The sequence below is a fragment of the Pipistrellus hanaki genome (assembly GCF_964339955.1).
Source record: "Pipistrellus hanaki genome assembly, chromosome: 18".
Classification (NCBI taxonomy): domain Eukaryota; kingdom Metazoa; phylum Chordata; class Mammalia; order Chiroptera; family Vespertilionidae; genus Pipistrellus; species Pipistrellus hanaki.
In genome coordinates, this window is record NC_140520.1 from 16,125,707 (window position 1) to 16,147,595 (window position 21,889).

General features: G+C 36.9%; 1 protein-coding gene across 7 annotated transcripts in view; it reads left to right on the forward strand.

Annotated features, from left to right (window-relative positions):
- Window positions 1-322: 322 nt before the first annotated feature.
- SUCO (SUN domain containing ossification factor) overlaps window positions 323-21,889 on the forward strand; it is a 52,353-nt gene continuing 30,786 nt past the window's right edge. For 4 of the 7 annotated variants that reach the window (XR_014793297.1, XM_084865447.1, XM_084865448.1 and 1 more), the window contains exons 1-9: window positions 324-679; window positions 12,772-12,886; window positions 13,311-13,421; window positions 15,461-15,609; window positions 16,584-16,721; window positions 16,948-17,104; window positions 17,841-17,964; window positions 18,690-18,826; window positions 19,863-19,930. Coding sequence is in view for 6 of the 7 variants with exons in the window: in XM_084865447.1 (XP_084721573.1) it covers window positions 618-679; window positions 12,772-12,886; window positions 13,311-13,421; window positions 15,461-15,609; window positions 16,584-16,721; window positions 16,948-17,104; window positions 17,841-17,964; window positions 18,690-18,826; window positions 19,863-19,930 (1,061 nt within the window). In the remaining variant the exon portion in view is untranslated. Of the gene's footprint in view, window positions 680-12,771; window positions 12,887-13,310; window positions 13,422-15,460; window positions 15,610-16,583; window positions 16,722-16,947; window positions 17,105-17,840; window positions 17,965-18,689; window positions 18,827-19,862; window positions 19,931-21,889 lie in introns of all 7 variants that reach the window. The other 3 variants (XM_084865449.1, XM_084865451.1, XM_084865450.1) reach the window with 2 other exon arrangements.

Consider the following 21,889-nt stretch of genomic DNA (forward strand, 5'->3'; position numbering starts at 1 on the left):
GCGGGCTGAGCGTCACGGGGCTCCTCTCCGACTTCCTGAACGCGAGCCCCTCTGATTGGGCAGGACTTGCGGTGGGCGGGGCGCTGGCTTCGCTGCTCTCGCGCTTTGTGTCCTCTCACCACCACCCCCAGACGTCGGAGGGGGCGTGGCCCGCGCGAGGGCCGGCGGAGTGGCGAGCGCCGCGGGACGTGGGTGACGCGGCTGCTTCCAGCTCAGCGGTGTGTGAGGTGTCGCGGCCCCGCCGGTGATTGGCTGCTGGCGGGCGAGTGCGCTGCGGCCGTTGGTCGCGGGCAGCCCGAAGGGAGAGCCGGGGCGGGCGGGCGGGGGATACGGGGCGGCTGTGGCGGCGGCGGCGGCGGCTGGAGGAGGCGGGCGCGACGATCTGGCGGCGGCCGCGGCAGCAGCGGCAGAGCCCGGAGTCGTCCTGTGAAGCGCCCCCGCGGGACCTTGGGTGAGGGCGGCCGGCACGCGGGCCTCCGAGGAGCCGCTCCCCCGGCGCCGCAGCCCTTCGGACTCGCGCTCCCATCCTCGCGCTCCGGCTCCTCCATCTTGGCCTCGGCAGTGGCGGCTGCCGGGAGGATGTGCCGCCTTCTGGCCGGGGGAAGAAGGAGGAGAAGATGAAGAAGTACCGGCGGGCCTTGGCCCTGCTCTCTTGCCTCTCTCTGTGTTCGCTGGTCTGGTGAGTGAGCCTCGCCCGCGCGGGGTTTTCCCCGGGGCCCGGGGGGGGGGGGGGGTGGAGGAGGGCGCAGCTCAGGTCACACCCCCACATCCCCTCGAGTTTCAGGGTGCGGGTCTCCGAGGACCCTAGGAAGCGACACGCCGATGGCTCAGCGACCCCCTGGCCGGCTCGGCCGGACAGCACTGTGTGCGGAGGTTTTCTGGGTGTGTTTTGGAGTTTACAGACCGGGAGAGAGGAGGGTGCCGGGGGACCGGGGACCGACCACCTGCGCGCCTTGGCGCTCAGCGCCCCTGGCCCCGGGGGGCGGCGTTGGGATGGGTGCTAGGAAGCCGGTCAGTTCGCTGCCAGCCACTTGCTTTCCCAGGGCGGTCAGGGCATGGAGCAGGTCGGCTGGGTTACGTTCCCGACGTGCGGTTTTTAAAAACGCGAGGTGTTCCGGGGGGGGGGGGGGTTGCCATGGACATCTGTAGTTCTGGCCATTTCTCGCAGTCTTTGGGCTCCAGTGCAGTTGGGGGCTGCTGTTCTTGGAAACTTTGGAGGGCGCTATGAAAGCACTTTTTTTTCATTAAGGGGAAGGTGATGGGAAGCCACTGGCTTAGAAGAGAGCGAGGCTCAGGTGTAGTGGGTTCAGCACCGTCAGGTGCCCTGGCTGGGGCATGTCCCTTAGGAATGGGAGGACTGTCTTGTCCCTAAAGTTTATGGAGTGTGTACGTTCCTGGCACGTTGGCTTGTTGTTCTCTTGTGTGTGTGTGTGTGTGTGGTTTTTTTTGTTTTGTTTTTTGTGTTTTGTTTTTGAAGAGCAGAGAGTTTGCCGGTCCAAGGATTGCTATCATTGTTGTAACTTGGTAGGGATTTCTTCAGAGATGTGTGACGCTTTGCTGACTTACCAGGTGCTTCTTCATTCAAAGTGATTTGCTGTTGATGAAAATTCAAATTCACTTAAGTTTCTGGTGTAGCTTATGTCTGCAAAAAGACCAACAGTTTTTGTTTTTATTTTTGGGGGCTGGCTTAATAAATCCCAAAGACACTGAAGTTGTTGAGTTCTTTCTCCCTTAAAATGGTACATAAATAAGAGGGAAAGAAAACACTTGCCTGGCACAGGGATTTTTGATAGGAAGGTTGATGGATGGTGCACATATGTCAAACACAAGGCCCGCGGGCCAAATCCAGCCCGCCAGGCCTTGCAATGTGGCCCGCACCGCGCTGTCATCACTGCACTCCGCTGTCAGTTTATGACATTGTCAGTTTATGACTGTTCAGTAAACCATTCGGCCCGCGATTTAGGCTGGATTTTAGATTTTGGCCCCTTCTCTGATTGAGTTCGACACCCCTAGGAGAAAAAGACATTTTGCCTCTTGTCTCTGATTCCGTATCCTCTTAAGACCAATGTCTGCTCCCGCTACCCCACCTGTTAGTATTATATTGGGTTCCAAGACGTGCATGTAAGTGAGTCCACTTACTCCATTTTAAATTTAAATTTGTAAATGAGATACCAAAACCTGTGTTCATTCATTATCCACCTCCTTGGCTGCGTAGTTGTTTGTAGATGACATCTTTCCTCTTTCTCCTTGGTCTTATCCATCTTTAGACCAAGTTATTTTTCATTAGCACTTCAAAAATGGCTCATAGGACAGAGGTTACACTTCTCATTCAAGTTTAAAATGCACCATTATCTGTGAATTTCTTTAAAATTTTGAACTATATTGGACATATAACATTGTTTAAACTTAAGGTGTACAACGTGTGGATTTGATGTTTATATATTGCAATATGATTGCCATTGTAATGATAGAATCTCTGGCATGTCTCGTCATTTTTTGTGTGTGTGTAGTTGGAATAAAGTAAGTTTGATGATTGTCATAGAATATTGTTATTTATATTCACTGTACTGTGTTTTAGATTTCCAGGACTTATTTACTAGTTTTAAGTTTGTGTCCTTAAACATGATTTAGAAAAAATTTAATTGGATAGTGAAGATAAAAACAATTTATAATTTATTATAATGTGGTTCTTAACATTTGTGGATTTAAATGAACCACGCTTCTATTACTTTGTATAATTCCTGGCTATCTTTTGCTTAAGCTAACCTCAATATGATTTCTCAAATTTACTCATTAGCAGTAATGAGGATATTATGACCTGTTGGGGGTGGGGGGTGCAGATCAGTTAGCCTAGTACTGAAAATAATAATCGTAAAGTTCTGTGAAGTTTGTTGATTCCCATGGTGAAAAATGAATGTTGTGAGTTTAAGTAGAGTGAAAAGTTTGTGGAACTTTTTTTATTATTTTTAAATATATTTTATTGATTTTTTACAGAGAGGAAGGGAGAGGGATAGAGAGCCAGAAACATCCATGAGAGAGAATCATCGATCAGCTGCCTCTTGCATCCCCCTACGGGGGATGTGGCCGCAACCAAGGTACATGCCCTTGACTGGAATCGAACCTGGGACCTTTCAGTCCGCAGGCCGATGCTCTATCCACTGAGCCAAACCGGTTTCGGCAATGGAACTTGACCTTAAGAAACATTTGGGTTAGTATGATTTGAGATTTGTTTGGACTGCCAAATTTAGAGACATTTTAATATTATTCACTGAAGCCATTAAAAGACATTAAAATAGGATATTTAGACTTGAAGTTTTTTTGAAAAGGTGGTGATGAGATTGGGGAAGAGGATGGGTGCATGACGGTGATTGGCAAAGGGTATGTTGTATCTTTTGAAACTTTTCTTCCTTGGGAAATTAAAAAATTGAAATTACAGCACTGACCCAACTAGAGGTCTAACTTTTGTTTTAGTTATTTCCCAACATCTCATTCCCCCTTAATCCACTTAGGTACCTAAAGCCGTTGCAGAATTAGACAAAAGGTTTGTAGAAGAGTTGATAAGCTCCTCTTAGTAGCCAATTTTGCATCTTTGTCATTCATATTATTATTCCATTATAATTTTTAAATTATTACCCATTTCCCACAAGTCTCTCAGTACTTAATAGAATTTCTGTTAATTTTTTCAAATTTCCAGACAGTGATGTTAAAAAACCAAACCATAATTTTCACTGTACTTTCCCACCCCTGTGTTTCATTTAAGTAAGTGTCTTTCCCAAAATATTTTTTTTGTTTTGTTTTGAGGGGGCTCCAGTGCCCCCTTTTTTGTGTGGAGAGGGCCCTACTTTACCACACTGCCCTAATTCAATGCTGACACTATGTTTCTGTACTAAGGGTCAGATTTGTACTTACCAATATATTTAAGAAGCAATTCCTCATTCCCAGTTCAGTTCTTTCACCATGAAGTCACTGATTACAAGGCTCTCCCTTTTTAAAGCTCTTATCAAAGGCTGTTTCCACACATAGCAGAGGAAGAGCTCAGTAGATCACTGTGCTGAGATCAGGGCAGAGGGTTGATTTTCTGCCCTAGATGTACCCAGTGTTCTATGAGATACAGGAATATAAACAGTTCATTTCAGTTCGTGTTTTAGTAAGTGCTTAGCTAGAGAGATGCCAAAAGGCTGTGGGAATTGAGAATAGGGCCGCTTGTGGAAACCAGGAAAGTCTCCTAGTTTCTAACTAACTAGTTCCTTTCCCAGAAAAAAGAATAAGAATTTCGCCAGGTTTTGGTTGGTGGGGAGTGAGAGCAGGGGCAGAACATTGTTGGGAACAGCATGAGCCAGAGCTTGGAAACATGGTATGTGTTCCAGGAACACAAGCAATTCTGTATCAGTGAAGCATAAAGTGGGAGGCAGGAGTGGCTGGAATTACAGAAGATGAAGACTTGGGTAGTAGAAGAATTGTAGAGATTTTTAAAAGAATGAAGGGAAGCTTGACTTTTGTCACGTAGAGTCTATAAAAGGTCTTAAACAGGAGTGGTATCCTGAGGTAATTTAGTACTAGGTTTTGGAGTGGTATGAAGGGTTGAATTGTAGAGGTAACAAGGTAGGAATTAGGGAGCTCTGTTAGGGGTTGCTCTGGGTAAGAGATGAGTGCTTAAGCTAAAGCAGTCTCAACAGGGAGGGAGAAATGGATTGCATACATTTGAGGTAAAATAAACTGGAGATGGTAAAAAAGGAGTAGCACGGATGTTTTCAGGTTCTAACTTGAGGACTAGGTGGATAACAGTACCACCTGGTGAGAGCTAGGATGTAGGAAGATGCGGTTTGGAAAAGGAATAAGCTGTATTCAAGTTTGGATTTAATTTTGTTTTATTTTACATATCTTGGTCAATGAAGGGAGGAGAGATTCAACTTATAAATATGCTTAATTCTCAGCATCAATATAGGGTATCATTGGAGGGTTTTAAGAACAGACTAGTTAGGAGAAGATACTAAGAGCTAAAGATACACATTTTGGCAGCCACCAACCCAAAACCATAAAAATAGCTGAAATTTCTTAAGATATACTTAAAGAGAGATAAAAGGGAGAATGAGAAAAGAACGCGGGTGGCACCAGAATTTAATGATGAGCAGAAGCAGAGTTATCAAAGGCGACTGAGAATCAGAGAGATGGGCAGAAGTGTGTTATTTGACAAACCAAGGAGAGGGTTTCTAGTGGCAGTGGTCTAAGGTGCCACATGCAACAGAGAAATAAAAAAATGGTAAATTGTGCCACAACCATCCCAATTTGATAAGTGAGAGAAGATAGAAAGGTTAATAGTTGATAACAGCAAAGATTTTAGGGCATATTCTATGCCAGGGCTAAGAATTGCACGTGCATTATTTCATTTTCCTCTTTATAACACCATTTACAGTATTGGTATTGAGGTACAGCTGTTTTGTCATTTTCCTAAAAACATATACAAGAGACCTGGGATTACACTTGAGTAGCTTGACTTTGAAATCCATACTCCAGGCAGTATACTGCAAAGTGTCATGTTTATTAGCACTTATTGCTATCTACATCATTCGGCAAATGCTGTTCCTCCTTTGTGATAGTTTATGTTACACTAACTAGCGTGACTAATGTCATCAGTTTCTGAGTGAATGGATCCATGTTATTTCCTTACCTTTCTTTTTGTTCACCCACTGACTCAAGAATATTAAGTATGAAATGCAGTAATACTGAAAGATCATGGGCTGTGGAGAGAGATCTAGGTTTTCAGTCACAAGTTGAGTGACTTTGGGCAAGTTAACTTCTGAGCTTTAGTTTCTTTATTTGTAAAAATTGAGTTAATACTTTAAAGGTCTTGACAGATTAAAAAACTTTTTTCTTCTGGAGACATCAGATGTTTATAATTGGGCTGGCCATCCTCAGTTAATGCCACTTTTTCCACCAGGTCCTCATCTTTGCTCCACTTTATATCATTACTCTTTTATCTTCTAATCCATGGTGATAGGAGTGATAGTTTCACTACTGTTTACCCCCATTTTAGGCATTTACCCTGGAATATATTCGATGCATTTTTTTTCAATCAACCTTCATGTATTTATTTAGATTTGTGTTTCTTTCCAAAGTAACGTTTTATTGGTTTTAGAATTTACATAAATGGTAATACTATTGATCTCATTCTTTTCCCCCTACTTTTCCTACTAAACACTTTTTTTTTAAAAACTTGATTTAGTTAGTAGAATCATCATTAAAATGAATTCTAGCAGATACTTTCAGGAAGGCCTCGTGCCATTGATACACTCCAAAGTATTTATTGACCACTGTGTGTAGGTTGTTTCTAAAGAGAGACTTTATGCCAAGGAATGCTTTTGGGAGTATTCTGTTCCAGTTGCCTATCTTTTGCTATCCCAGTACTGTAGTCTAATTAGAGTGGTTTTGTAACAAATTTAATCATCTGGCAAGGTGAACTCGTTACCTTTAGGCTTTCTGGTTAATATGGTTATTCTTGGGTCACTTTTTTTTCATATTGTATTTAGAGCAATAGGATTCTTCAAATATTTTGATAGGACTTATATTTGAGTGATGAATTACTTTGGAGAGAATTATTGTCTTTACATTGCTGTCACCAGCATTCCATCTGTGTTAATACTAATTCTTCATTTATCTCTTCATTTTATGATTGTTACTAGAGTTATAAGTGGTGGTGTTACTTAGGTTAATTTTGAAGTTATTTTATACTTTTATTATTGCTAATAGTATATCTTCCAGGTTATTACAGAGGAGAAAAATCTTTTTTGTTATATTTTTAATTGAAATTTACATATAGTGAAACCTACATATATTAACTATACATAGTTGGATCAGTTTTGACAAATGCATACATCTGTGTAGCCCACACCCCATCAAGATATAGAACATTTCCATTACCCCAGAATGTTCTCTTATGTCGCTTTCTAGCAAATCCCCCAAAACACAAAGAGTGATTTGATTTCTGTTACCATGGATTAGTTTTGCTAATTCTGGAATTTCATCTAAGTGGAATTACACAGTATTTTATTTTTATATCTGGGTTCTTTCATGCAGGGTAAAGTTTCCAAGATTTAACCATGTTGTTTCATTTATCAGTAATTTGCAAGTAGTAGTACATTGTATGAATATACTGCAGTGTGTTTATTCTCCTGTTATTGGACATCTCAACTGCTTCCAGTCTTTGTCTATTAGGAGTAAAACTACTGTGGATCTTTTTGTACAAGGCTTTTTATGGACTGTTTTTATTTCTCATTCCACTTAACATTGGAATTGCATATGCTGAAACAGATGGATATTGTATGCTTCTGGATGTATTACCTGGAAAGACACAGATCACTAATGAAGGATTCTGGCCAGGAATATATAACCTGAACCTGGTCATGAGGAAACATCAGATAAACATCAAATAAGGATTATATTATCCTGTATAATAAAAGGCTAATATGCAAATTGGCAGAATGGCGGAACAACCTGTTGCTATGACACACACTGACCATGGGGAGTGGGCCTAAGCCATCAGACAGGCAGGGCTGAGGGACTCTCCCTCCCCTGCCCCGAGTGCATGGATTTTATGCACCGGGCCTCTAGTTTAAAAATAAAAGGACTATTGTTGTGGTGTAACTCCCATCTTACAAAGGACGCCTCAAAAAAGTTGAATTATGGAGTCATTTATTAAAGGCTGGTGGCATACGAGAGAGCAAAAGCTCTCCAGACCTCACAGCCCCGAACAGCTTGCTGCTCTGGCTTATATTGGCAGAATATCACAAAGGTATCGATTACATCTTTGGATCTGGAATGAGGAACCTGTTTCGAGATTTTACCAAAGTGAAACTGAGCAAGTTATCTAAAGTATCAACAGAAAAACTGGGATCACCTGGACAATTTAGAATAATTGTGCTGTCCAGATTCTGGGATCACTGAGTCAACAGGAATGCACTATCTGTAGCAACTGAGGCAATTTGGGATAATTTGTGCTCTTATTCTGGGACCACTGAGTCAACTGAAACTTTATTATCTGTCTTAGTTCCCAGAAAAATGTGCTTCAGTAACCAGTGAGATCACAATCAATGGGATATTCAAACCATCATCAACGGAGTTTTGGGATAGCATACATAAGTTCAGAAAGTCAAAATAACTTTTAAATGAGTACAGAACCCAAAACAGCAAGTTTAAATATTAAACAGCAGTTTTTACCCAAGTATGGTTGCTACCATACTTCACTATGTTCTTAAAAAATATCAGTGCTACGTAAAATAAAGGCCATGAACTATTCCAGATTAAAGAATGCTGATGACAAATGCTGGATTAGACTCAATTTGTACTTGAGGTGGTGGGTGGGGATGCTATAAGGACATTATTGTGCTAAGTGACAAAACTGCATACAGATGATGATAAAGCATTGTGTCAGTGTAACATTTACTGAAGTTGATAACTGTACTATATTTATGTAAGAGAATATCCTCATTCTGTGGAAATAATGCTCATGCCGTATACTTAGAAATAAATTATATGGAGAAAGGGAGAGAGGGAGGGGAAGCAAGGGTGCATGCCATAAGCAAATTGCAAATGATGGGAAAAAATGAGTAAAATGTTAACAATAGGTTGATAATGGATAAAGTTTATGGATGTTCTTTGTACTATAATGTCAATTCTTTTGGAAGTTCGAAATTATTTCCAAATAGCCGTAGCCAGTTTGGCTCATTGGATAGAGCATTGGCCTACGGACTGAAGTGTCCAAGGTTCGATTACAATCAAGGGTACATGCCTGGGTTGCAGGCTCAATCTCCAGTAGGGTATATGCAGAAGGCAACCAATCAGTGATTCTCTATCATCACTGATGTTTCTCTTTCCCTCTCCCTTTCCCTCTGAAATCAATAAAAGTATATTTAAAAAAAAAAGAAAAAAAAAGCCTGGTTTGGGAGTCTCTCCTTCTCTTTATGAGGTGTTGATTAAGCCACTCAGATTTCTTTATTAGTATATTCCAAGTTTTGTATACTTTGCGCCAATTTTGCTACTTTCCCAGAAACACCTATTTTTTTTCTAAGTTTTAAAGTATATTGGTATATATAGTTTGTAATATTTTATAATTTAAAACAATTGGTTTTGTCTGTAGTTCTTTCATGTTTTTATACCATAGTTTAATTCATATCCTTAACTATCTTTAATTGGTTTTGCCAGTTTGTCTTTTTAAATGTTTTCTTCAAAGGACCAACTTTTGGTTTTCTTAATTTTTTTTTTGCATTTTTCTTCTCTATTTTAGCAATTTCTGTCATTTTAGCCTTCCTTGTTTCTTTGGATTTACAGTGTCTTTTGTCATTTTTAGTATTTATCTTCAGTTGCCTTCAAAAGCATAGTTTTCCTGTTCTTTTATCTATATCTCACCAATTTTGACCTGTAAGTCTTCCGGTGTAATATTTCATAATGTTCCTTATTGTTTCCTCAAAATGAAAGATTATTCTGCTACGTGATTCTTTCGCCAGGCTTAAAATGTTGTTAGTTATTTTTCTGTTTCAAAGTTTGTTGCAATGTGCTTGGAGAGTACAGTTTACTAGATTTTGATCTTTGGAATTTGAGTCTTCTTTTGAAGCTTTAGTAGATGGTCATTATTTGGGTAATATTTTATATAGTGTTTTAAAAGGATGTTAATTTGAATTAGTTGTAAAGTCCTATATATTTGGGCAAGTTTGTTGCCTATATATAATAACAAATTTCATGTTCTCTTAGGTTTTATCCATCTATTATTTTGTAAGACATAATTTAAAATAGGCAATCATAATTTTTTACTATTTTCTTTCCACCTTTAGCTATCAGTAATTTTGCATATTTTGAAGTGATTTTGTTAGGTGCATATGGATTTATAATCACTATATCTTTTTACCAATAGATAATACATTTCTCTCTTAGTGACAGTGCTTTTTCAATTAACTTAAATTTTGTCTACTTAATTAAAATTGATACTTTATAAAATATATATCGATATTTTAATTGATTTCAGAGAGGAAAGGAGTGGGATAAAGATAGAAACATCAATGATGAGAATCATTGATGGGCTGCCTCCTGCATGCCCCCTGTTGGGGATTGAGCCTACAATCCGGATGTGTACTCTTGACTGGAATCTAACCCAGGATACTTCAGTCTGCCCGCCAGTGCTCTCTCCACTGAGCCAAACGAGTTAGGGCAAAATTGATACTTTATAATGTTTTGTCATTATAACTTCGATGTTGAATGAGTTGGAAATTATGCCTAACAAAGCCCTGTATGTAACATAATATCTGGTACCTACTTGAAAGCCTTAAGTGCTTATATAGTTTCTTTTATATAACTCAGAGGGAAATAATATTAACTCATTTGAAAGTTTGATGGACTCCAGTTTAGTTTTGCCTCCTACCTGACATTTATTGGCTTATTTGCATATCAGCATATCCTTCATTGCACATTAACTTGTCCTGAAATTTATTATATTTCAATATTTATTACTGAATTTTATTTCAATATTTATTAGGTGGAATTAAATTTCAAAATTTACTAGGTAGAAATAAAATAGTAATAAATTTTGAATTATAATATTTCTTTGATAAATTATAGAAATAAAAAACTGTTGACAGTTCAGTATTTCTGTTAGGCAGTTGTAAAATGTTATCATTCTGAGGCATTGATGTCATTAAAAATGGTGTACCAGCAATCACTTTCACATTAAAAATTGTTTTCTCTCCCATCCAAGTACTAACTAGGCCCGACCTTGCTTAGCTTCCGAGATCGGGCGCATTCAAGGTGGTATGGCCTCAGACAAAGATTATTTTCTCTCAATGAAGTCTTCCTTGGCACTTCAAGGCTCAGTTTAGTTGCTAAATTCTCAAGAAAAAAAATTCCTGAGTCTTTCTCCTGTTCCCTTTGGTAAGAACTAATTGATACCCCTTCTATCCTAACATTTAAACCTTAATGATAATTTTTAGAAGCATAGTTGTAACATACTCTTGAAAACATCAGAATGTCTGGCAATATTAGATTCTAGGTTGTCACTACAAGAAAAACTTCAGTCACTATACATTCATGTTGAAAACCTTCAAGAAAAAAACTATTTAGAAATGTACTTTTTAAAATGAAAGGAGTCAGATTTAAGAAAAAATTGAAGTCCTTAAAATATGCCTCTTGAATCTAGGCATTTACTTTATTCAGGGTCATTCATTCCTTCTGTACTTGTAGTATTTTTTAAGAATCTTGTATTAAGACCACACCTAAAAATGTTTTTGTGGAAATTATAGGTAAATAACAAGTTTTCTCATTAAAATAGATGAATACATGTGTAGTTTCTTAATATACCTTTTATCCTACTATAATGTAACTAGAGGCCTGGTGTACGAAATTTGTACACAGGGGCGGGGGAGTGGGGAGGGGTTTGTCCTTTAGACCAACTTGCACCCTCTCCAATCTGGAATCCCTCAAGATGTTCAACTGCCACAGGCAGTCAGACATCCCTCTCACAATCCAGGACTGCTGGCTCCCAACTGTTCGCCTGCCTGCCTTCTTGATTGCCCCTAACCTCTTCTGCCTGCCAGCCTGATTGATGTCTAAATGCTCCCCTGCCAGCCTGTTTGCCCCCAACTTCCCTCCTCTGCCTGCCTGGTCACCCCTAACTGCCCTCCCCTACAGGGTTGATTGCCTCCAACTGCCCTCTCTTACAGGCTTGGTTCCTCTCAACTGCCCTCTCTTACAAGCCTGGTCCCTCCCAACTGGCCTCCCCTGCTGGCCATCTTGTTGTGGCCATCTTGTGTCCACATGAGGGCAGGATCTTTGACCACATAGGAGCAGCTATCTTGATCTTGTGTATTGGAGTGATGGTCAATCTGCATATTACTCTTTTATTAGATAGGATAATAGTGATAATGGACATTCTTGTCTTGTTTCAGATCTAAATAATGTATTTTTAGGTTTCTTCACTAAGTGTGATACTGGCTTTTAAGCCTGTGTATTATGCATATATATATTTCCCATGTTAAATATCTACTTATTTTATTGACTTGTGAGATGTGTTAAGTTTATCAGATTTTTTTAAGTGCCTGTGGAGATAAAAATATTTTTTCTAATGTTTTTTCATGGCAAAACTAAATAAATAAATTTTATTATATTGAATGACTTCTGAATATCTGCTTGATCATAATATTATTTTTTGCTGTGTTCCTAGATACTTTCTTCTTTAATGATTCTAGATGTTCTGTGTCTGATTCCATAAGCGGAATAAACTGTGGTATTCATTTGTGTGTGCTACTTCTGTTAATTTTTGATGTTCCTATTATGTTCCCCATATAAACCCAATATGCTTTGAAATAACATAGGTAGCTTTAGAGTTATTTGTTCTTAATTGTTTGGTAGAATTTAGACTATCATAGGCATCTGGTGCTTTCTGAGGTTAGATAGCTTTTTGACAGTTTTCCCTGTTCCTTGTGGGATGATAATCAAATACTCCTTTTGTGAAGTCTTTTCTGTTTTACCTTCATGAAATTAATAATCCTTTATTGGAATGCTGATAACAGTATATTTTTTTACTAGGGCTTTAAATAAAAATTCCTTGTTTTAGGTACATTTGTCTTTATCATTGAATTAAATTCTTAAGGGCATTAGATAGGAATCATCCTTGTGTTTATTGACCCAAATTCTAGCGCATAGTAGAGAATATGTGGGCTTAATATCTTTTCCTTTTTCTTTTTCTTCCTTTTTTTTTTTTTGGTGGTGATGGTAATGGACATTTCACAGGCTTCCCAGTTGGCCGGTGTGTTGTAAAGAGAGTTCTTCAGCTTCAGCTTCATCATATTACTCTCAAGATGACAGTTGCGCGCTAGAAAATGAAGATGTACAATTCCAGAAAAAGGTACTTTAAAGTTGATAATGTAATCTGTGTGTCAGCTTTCTAAGACTTCCTCAACATATTCAGAGTAAAAGTAGTTTAAAATTATATGACATAATTTCTGGTGGTGGAGATTTATAATATTTTCCCTCGCTGTAATATGAGAAGTTACTTGGGTAATTCTGAAATAAAGCTATCGCCAAGATATTATATATTTACTAGAGGCCCGGTGCACGATGACCTCATTTAGTGTATATATTAGGGGAGTACGAGGAGGGGAGTGCAGGAAGACAGATAAACATGCAAACAGATAAAAGCTTTTAGAGTCAAATGCTTTCAAGACAATGTTTGGGTTGTAAAATATAGGAAGAGATGGTCTTTAATATTGCTTCAGGACTGTTGTGTGAAACAATTTTTATCAGTTAGCTTTTTGTTTGTTGCAATATAGGATGAACAAGAGGGACCTATCAGTGCCGAATTATCAGGAAAAGTGGGTTCAAACTTACCTGTTCTTCCAGAAGAACATAAGTTAAAAGATGACTATGTTGTGGATGTACAAGTAAGTTATGCTGCTTTGACTCTTAATTATATGCCTTTTCTAACTATTTCATAAAATAGGAAATCTGTTTGGTTATTAAAGTATTGGATATTGATTCTTTTTCTTCTTGAAGAACTATTCAACTGGCTTTAGTACTATTCAACTGCTAAGACTATTACTGCTTTTGAGAAAATGCACAATTACAGATTGAATAATAAGTGAGACCATTTTCTCTGTGGTGAAAGTTTGGGTGTAAGTGCTCATTTCTTCTTAGGTTTTATTTTTGCTCATTATAATGTATCTTCTCTCTTCAGATTTTCAGGTGTTAGGAAATTTTTTTCTGACAACAAAAAGTATTTGTGTGTAGAGCACAGTATTTTGATAACAAAGTTTAATCGCTTTTGTGGAATATGAATTAATAATAGGTTAAAATGTTTTCCTCTTTTCTCTCCTATGTCCCAAATATTATTTTTAATTTTGTACCCCAGATTTTATGAAAGATACTGAAAACTAGACCAGAATGTAAGCTGACCAGAATGCTGAAGCATCTGGAAACCATTTAATATCAGACATGGCTGAAGGAACTGGGGATATTTGAGCTGGAAGAAGGACTAAGGAAAAACAATCTCATATATTAACAGAAATAAAATTTCAGCTCCAAATGAGGGAGAATTCTCTTTTTTAAATTCAGCTAGAGCTATTTTATGACTTAATTGGGTTATTTAAGGAGATGTAGTAAGTTTCGTTTTGTTGTGTTTGGAAGACATTTGTCAAAGATTTGTGTCTGAGAGAGAAAAGTGATCTCTCTATCCCTTCTAATTACATGATTCTCCTGAACAGTCCTACCATTGTTCATTTTCCAGAATTTTCATCAGGCATACTCTTGCTCAAACACTTTGAAGTTGCTTATTGCATATCTTATAGACTCTTGCTGTTCAGTATCATGGTCACTGGCTACATGTGACTGTTGAGCCCTGGAAATTCAGCTAGTCGAAACTGAGATTTGCTCTAATTACAAAATATACATCAGATTTAATTTATAAAAGAGTGCAAATACCTCAAATTTTACATTAAATACATGTTGAAATGATAATACATACAATATTTGTTACTATGTAATAATAGTCTTTGTTCTTAAGGCCTCCACCATAAAATGCAAACGATTTGCATTCCACTGTGAATTTTTCATTTCAGTGTAAATAATTTGCCACATGATCACATTTTGTATTCTGACTATGCCTTGTATTTTCTTTCTGCTCACATACTGGCCCTCCTTTTCTTAAGGATCCTAGTTTTTCTAGTCCATAGTCTCTTCTCTGAACTGAGCATGAGCACCTCTCACTTGATATTTATTCATTTAGTAAGCATTAAATGTCTGGTGCTGCTAGGTACTGAGAATATGAAGATCAAGAGAATATAGTCTTTAATCAAGGTGTTTATAGAAGAGTTGAGGAAAAAGAGATGTATAGATGTTGTGATAAAATTGTACAGGGAACATTGGAGCCTAGAGGAAGAGGGATGGCTAATTATATTTAGGGTTGGCTGTGGGGAGGAGGTGCTGGTAGGGTTTTCAAACATGAGTAGATATTAGGTAGATTTCAGACTGTGTTTGGGAGGGGCAAATGGCTCAGAACACCCAGGACTGGAGGAGTAGCAAGATTCCTAATAGCCTCCTAATGTTACTTGTACATGCCTTGTGCTGTTTTTGATACTCATTATCTTAACTGCTCAGGGGGTAAGAACTGTGTGTTGTATTATTTTGTACATTTACATAGGATTTCTATGTTGCTAGTAGGATTATTTAATTACAGTAAGAGGGAAATATTTGTAGGTCCAAAATAGAAAATAGGAAAGACAAAAGATAAACTCCTTTGTCCTAGTTTGTGAATTTTAATATGAACTGTATTTCTTAGGATGGTAATATTGGAAGAAAGGACTTTCACTCTTTTGGTGAACATTCTTTATATTGCCACTTTTGAGGTATACTTTTTATAGAGTCCTGTTCAGCTAAAGAGATAATTTATTAATCTCAATATTTAATATAAATTTCTTTAAAACAGAATATGGAGTCAACGTTAAGTCCACCTGTGATTGAGACACACTCTACAATTGATCTACATGAAGATTCTTCCGCTTTAGTGAGCAGTGAAAACATTGAAAATATTTCCAGTTCATCTACCTCAGAGATCATTCCAATCTCAAAACTTGAGTAAGTGATTAGAGAGAAAAGAAAAAAGAATCTCATTAGATAGAAATATAGCAGACCTAAGTTATAATGCCTGTCTTTTTATTATTTTTTAGTATAATGATCTTATAATGATTATTTATTTTGCTGCCCAACGTGGTGAAACTGATTAGATCCCAGCAGTGAAATCTCTATATCATTTAGGTAAAGAGAGGTTCTAGTTATTTAAGAAACACAATACTTACTTGAGTAATAGTTTCTATAATTATCAAAAATTCAAGTGTCAGATTAGTCATTGCATTAAGTATCACTATGGCATTCCAATATATAATTATGTGTTTGTGTGAATACCTTCCTTTTTCAAACTTGATAATAAATATTCAGAACATGTAGGCTTAAGGTTTTCTTAATTTAGAAAACCAACTATGTAATTCTCCCAGCTCCTTCGAGCAACAGTACAATGAACAAAATAAAATTTCCTTAATACTACTTTAAAGATTTCCTTTATCTAATGAGTTAATATATGTACAGTGCATAGGACAAAATCTGGCACATAGTAAGAATATATGTGTCAGTTAATATTATCATTACCTTTTTTTTTTTTTTTTTTTTTTTACCACAAGCACTTTAAAAATAAAACCTATTCTTCTTAAGAATGTAAGGGCCAGGTTGAAGGAACTGTGTACAGAGATGTTCCAGTTACCATTTAGGAGTTTGTCCCAATATGGGACAAAGGAACAGAAGACATGCTTAGTATTTAAAAGTTTTAAATGTTTGTTCCAGAAAGAATTCAAGGCTGGGTAATATATATCTGAACAGTACCTTATTTTCTCATTATATTGAACATGACTTTCTATTTAAATTGAAGTGATGTAGGGAAAAGTATTCTTTTCTGGCTTAGATTATGTTTTGGAAATCACTGGTATAATTTTTAACTTATTCTACATAATGTGAATAAAATTATCAGCTTGTTTTTGTTTGTTTGTTTCTATTTTTAGTGAAATAGAAAAATCTGGTACTATTCTTATTGCCAAGCCACACGAAACTGAGCAACCTGAAACTGACTGTGAAGTTGTTGAGGCCCTGGATGCCAGTGTTCCCACCGACCAGCCTTCCTTTGTCAGTCCCCATGAAAGGTGGGTGTGAGCAGCGGTTGCCTTTGTATGACTGTGTAGTAACAGCAGTGTCATATTCAAGTGGACTTTGGTGGATGCTTGATTCCACCTTCTGATTGAGAAAAAACTGATCCCTGTTGTGCTCCTTTTTCAGTTTACTTTGTATGTGATAATTGTAATAGTTTAGATTGTATAAATTTATTATTTAATTAAAATTTGTTTAAATGTCTCTTTTGTTTTCAAATAGCCTTGTTGGCCAGCATATAGAAAATGTGTCCTCTGCACGTGGTAAAGGAAAGATAACAAAATCAGAATTTGCATCGAAAGTTCCAGCAAGTGATCAGGGTGGTGATGATCCAAAATCTGCATTGAATGCTTCAGATAATTTAAATTTAAAAAATGAGGTAGGTATTATGCATTGCACTATTTCCTAATTTGTTAATATGACACGTTTTTGTTGTTAATTAATCTTGAAAATTGCTAACCATATTTGGCGTAAAATCAAGGATTAAGTAGTTGATGAAGAATGTGAAACAGAAAGGGCAGAGGGTGGGGTGGGAACCTGGTGGAGGGGGGAAGAAATGAGGAACTTTTGTAATAATATGAACAATAAAGATTGATTAAAAAAAAAAAGTGAAACAGAAATGAGCTGTGCTTCCTGAGAGCAAGTTTTTACTTCATGATACTCTTTCCAGTACACTGTTTATGTATAAGTTGTTCCTCATCTGAACTCTGATTACATGCAGTTAAGTGGCTTTCTGCCACTATCACCCTTTGATATCAGATACATAAAATCTTTATTAAGCAGGTTCTAGAGAGCTATAAAGAAGCAGCTATGACTATTTAAGCATCTTCAGAATGTTAGTTAACTGAATAATACAAGGTTAAATTTAGGCTCTTCAACCAGAATTATTTCAAAGGGCTGTTTTACCTTTATTATTTATGTGTGAAATACTAGACTGGCTTATATGTGATTCTTACCATAAAGACAGGGCTCATCCCAGTGTGGCAGTTAACTTTCCTTTCTCCTTCTGAGTTCTACTTTGATTTCAGATAGAGACAAAAATGTATTTTGGAACTATTTAAATTGCAAAGGATGTCTTTGTATTCTATGAAAGTTAAAATCTTTGTTTCTTTTAGAGTTCTGATTATAAAAAAACAGAAGAAATTGACCCTGCATCTGTGACTAGTCCCAAAGACCCAGAAGATATACCAACATTTGATGAGTGGAAGAAAAAAGTTATGGAAGTAGAAAAAGAAAAAAGTAAGATAGCACTGTTATTCCTTTTTATTTTCTTTTTATAAAGGAACTGTTAAATATGCTTTTCTCTTTTTAATTAGTCAAATAAAAGAAAACTTTGAAAACTTTTTAAAGGTAATACTTACCAAAATACTATTAATTACCCATATGTAATTTATCTGTGTATAATTATATACAGATTAATTCTAATAAAAATCCATTCTTATAAATTACTCAATGAGGATTAAAAAAGGGAAAGATAGCAGAGCAGTGATTTCATTTCAGTTATATGAGAGGAAAATTAAGGTATGGAAAGTTCTGAGTCATAAAGTTTTAAACTGTAAATACAGTTGCACTAAAGATATTAACACTGTCTTTTTGTTCTTGTAGACCAGTTCTCAGAGTTAAGAATTCTTAATATTGGGGACAAAGATAGAAGATAGCATTCATCCTTAATAGAATTAAATGTATTTTGTATTTTTAAAAGCTTTTATTCTTGTGGATGAACTTCACTTTGTGTTATATTATTTAGACATAAATTAAGCAATGTGGGTTTTTGTAGCTAATTTGTGTGATTGGGGTATTTTAAAGCAATTGAGGTAAAGCATTTTGAATTTCTCAATGGGTTTTAAAAATATTCTCTTAAGCATTAAAATCTGTTCTTTTTTAGACAGCATCTGTTGCTTTTGAGATCATTATGTTGCTGGGTTATTTTCAATCATAATCATCATACATATGTTTGTAATAAGGTTTGTCTGCAGGTCAGTCGATGCATGCATCTTCTAATGGAGGTCTACATGCCACAAAAAAGGTCCAGAAAAATCGAAATAATTATGCCTCAGTAGAATGTGGTGCCAAAATTTTGGCAGCTAATCCAGAAGCCAAGGTACTTTAAGTATAAAAATTTTCTACATATATAGGAAGCTAGTGACCTTAATAAATATAGGCAGTGATTTTCTGGGGACTATATTTTAACATGAGCTGTTTCTTAATGCACTAGTAAATGTAGGATTATGCTTTTAAAGAGCTCTTCTTGTGTGAATTAGGTTATATTTGTTGATATATTGCACTCTATTTCTTTTGAAGACTATTTTTTAGAGCAGTTTTAGGTTCATAGCAAATTAAGAAGAAGGCACAGAGATTTCCCATTCTCCCTCCCATTACACAATACATTGCCTTCTCTATTATCAGTATATCCCCCACTCGAGTGATACATTAATTACAGTTGATGAACTTGTACTGACACAGTATTATCATGTAAAGCACATAGTTTTCAATCATATATTTGGTGGGTTTAGACAAATTATGTAATGACATGTATCCATCATTTTGGTAGTATGCAGGGTATTTTCACTGCCCTAAATATCCTCTGTGCTCTGCCCATTTATCCTTTCTTTCCCCCAATCCCTGGCCACCACTGATCTTTTTAGTACCTAATAGTTTTTCTTCAGAATGTCAAGTAGTTGGAATCATATAATATGTAGCCTTTAAGATTGGCTTCTTTTACCTAGTAACATACATTTAAGTTTTGTCCCAGTCTTCTCATGCTTGTTGGCTCATTTCTTTTTAGTGATGAATAATATTCCATTGTTGGATGTATATTGCAGCTTATCCATTTACCTACTTAAGGACATGTTCCCTGTTTTTAATTAAACCTGTGTGAAATTTTAAAAAGGGAATAGTCAGTAGAGAATCATTTTTCTTTATAGTAATAGACATTTAATTTCAAATGTGATGTTGTAAGACTAACAGTGCTATAGCCATGCTGGTAATTTTTAGTCAAATTAGTGTTTTTTCCCAAATGAATGTTTCAGAGTCAGGTGTGTTTTAAGATCTAAAAATATAAAAATCCTAGACAGTTTTAGAATTGAAATAAATATTTTTACTTAAGTAATTTATTCCTTCCCCTCTTTTTAAACTAGAGTACATCTGCTATTCTTATAGAAAATATGGATCTTTATATGTTGAATCCTTGCAGCACTAAGATTTGGTAAGTAATATAAAATTTAATAAAGCACACTATATATCCTATATAATAAAAGGCTAATATGCAAATTGTCCCCTCAGAAGTTCGACCAACTGGGAGTTCAACCGCTTGCTATGATGTGTCTGACTACTAGGGGGCTGTATGGAATGAAGGCAGGCCCTAGCTGGCAGCTGGAAGGCCCCAATTGGCCCTAATTGCAGGACAGGCCTAGGGACCCTACCAATGCATGAAATTTTTGTGCACTGGGCCTTTAGTATGTAGGTATTATATTAAACTTTTGTGTTGGGGTTAGATTGATTTTTTTTCATGTAGTCCTTTAACAAGTACTTGTGATTGATTGGTGCTGATAATGTACTTACCTTAGATCCTGGGATATAAAATTAGGACAAAATGCTTTACTTACGAAGGAGGTAAAAAAACAAAACATAAACCCCAAACCAAACTAAACCAGTGATATCTAGCAGGATTCTGTTACTAAAAGACAGAGAGGAAAATGTGAAATAACCAGTTAGTGTTTATTAAATAACTAGAGGCCCGATGCATGAAGATTTGTGCAAGAATGGGCCTTCCTTCCCCTGGTTGCCACACAGCCCTGCCCCTTGATGGCTGTATATGTAAATTAACCCGCCATCTTTGTTGGGTTAATTTGCATATGCACTCCAGATTGGCTGGTTGGCATTGTGAAGGTATGGGCAATTAGCATATTACTCTTTTATTAGGTAGATTCTATAAAATGGAGATAATGGCCTTTACAGTTTAAGAATGAATTAAATAATTTAACATGGTATCTGACCCAGGGTGAGCATTCAGCATTCAGTGCATGTCAGCTTGCTTGCTTCATGAGTATCTTTCTGATACCTGATTGTTTTTACCATTTCCTAGAACTTGATTCTGTTGTTGTCCAAGATTACACACAGTGTGTTAATTTTAATGCTTTTATAATAAATAATGTAAATTTATTTAACATTTAATTGTCAGTATATGATCTCATTTGATGTAATAGTTTATTAGTATTGAGTTCTAGATGTCATGAGTATTTCTTTTCTCCAAATGCCATATACAGTTTAATTAACATACATGACACCATATTTTTCATTTTTTTTCTCTAAGTAGCAAGATTTGTGGCGTTTTTTCCATGTCCATAAATATAGGTCTCTGGCATAATTTTTTAACAACAGCTTCATTGCCTGACCTGCATGGCTCAGTGGCTGAGTGTTGACCGATGAACCAGGAGGTCATGGTTTGATTCCCAGTCATGGCACATGTCTGGGTTGTAGGCGCAATCCCAAGTGGGGGCGTGCAAGAGTCATCTCGTCATTGATGTTTCTATCTCTCATCCCTCTTGCTTCCTCTCTGAAATAAACAAACAAACAAAAACATTTAAAAAATAAAAATTAAAAATACAGCTTTATTGAGGTATCATTGGAATACAATGAACTACATGTACACTAAACTGCAACATGTCAAAGTGTATAGTTAGTTCACTTTGACATTTTATATATGAAACCATCACCCAATAAAGATAGGGAACATATCCATCTCCCCCCAAATTTTCATGTGCTCCTTCTACCCCCCGCACCACAGCAATTACAGATCGGTTTTCTATCACTATAAATTATACTTTCCATATTTCTATATAATGGGAAGTATGTAGTTTGTTGTGCCATTTTTAACTGCTCTATGGTATTTTATTGTCTGAGTGGGCAATGAAATCAATCCTCCTTTGTGAATCCTCACTGCTAACCATTTTGGTTGACTATCATCCCCAACCCCCAAACTGTGCTTTGGTGTATTAAAATATATAAACAAGAATGAATAAATGGAGTCATGTATCCTTAGGATAAATTTTGAAAAACGTGTTGCTAAATCTAAGACTATGGTACTTCTTAAGACAATATACACTGAGTGGCCAGATTAATATGATCTCCAAATGCATAATAATCTGGCCACTCAAAACACACA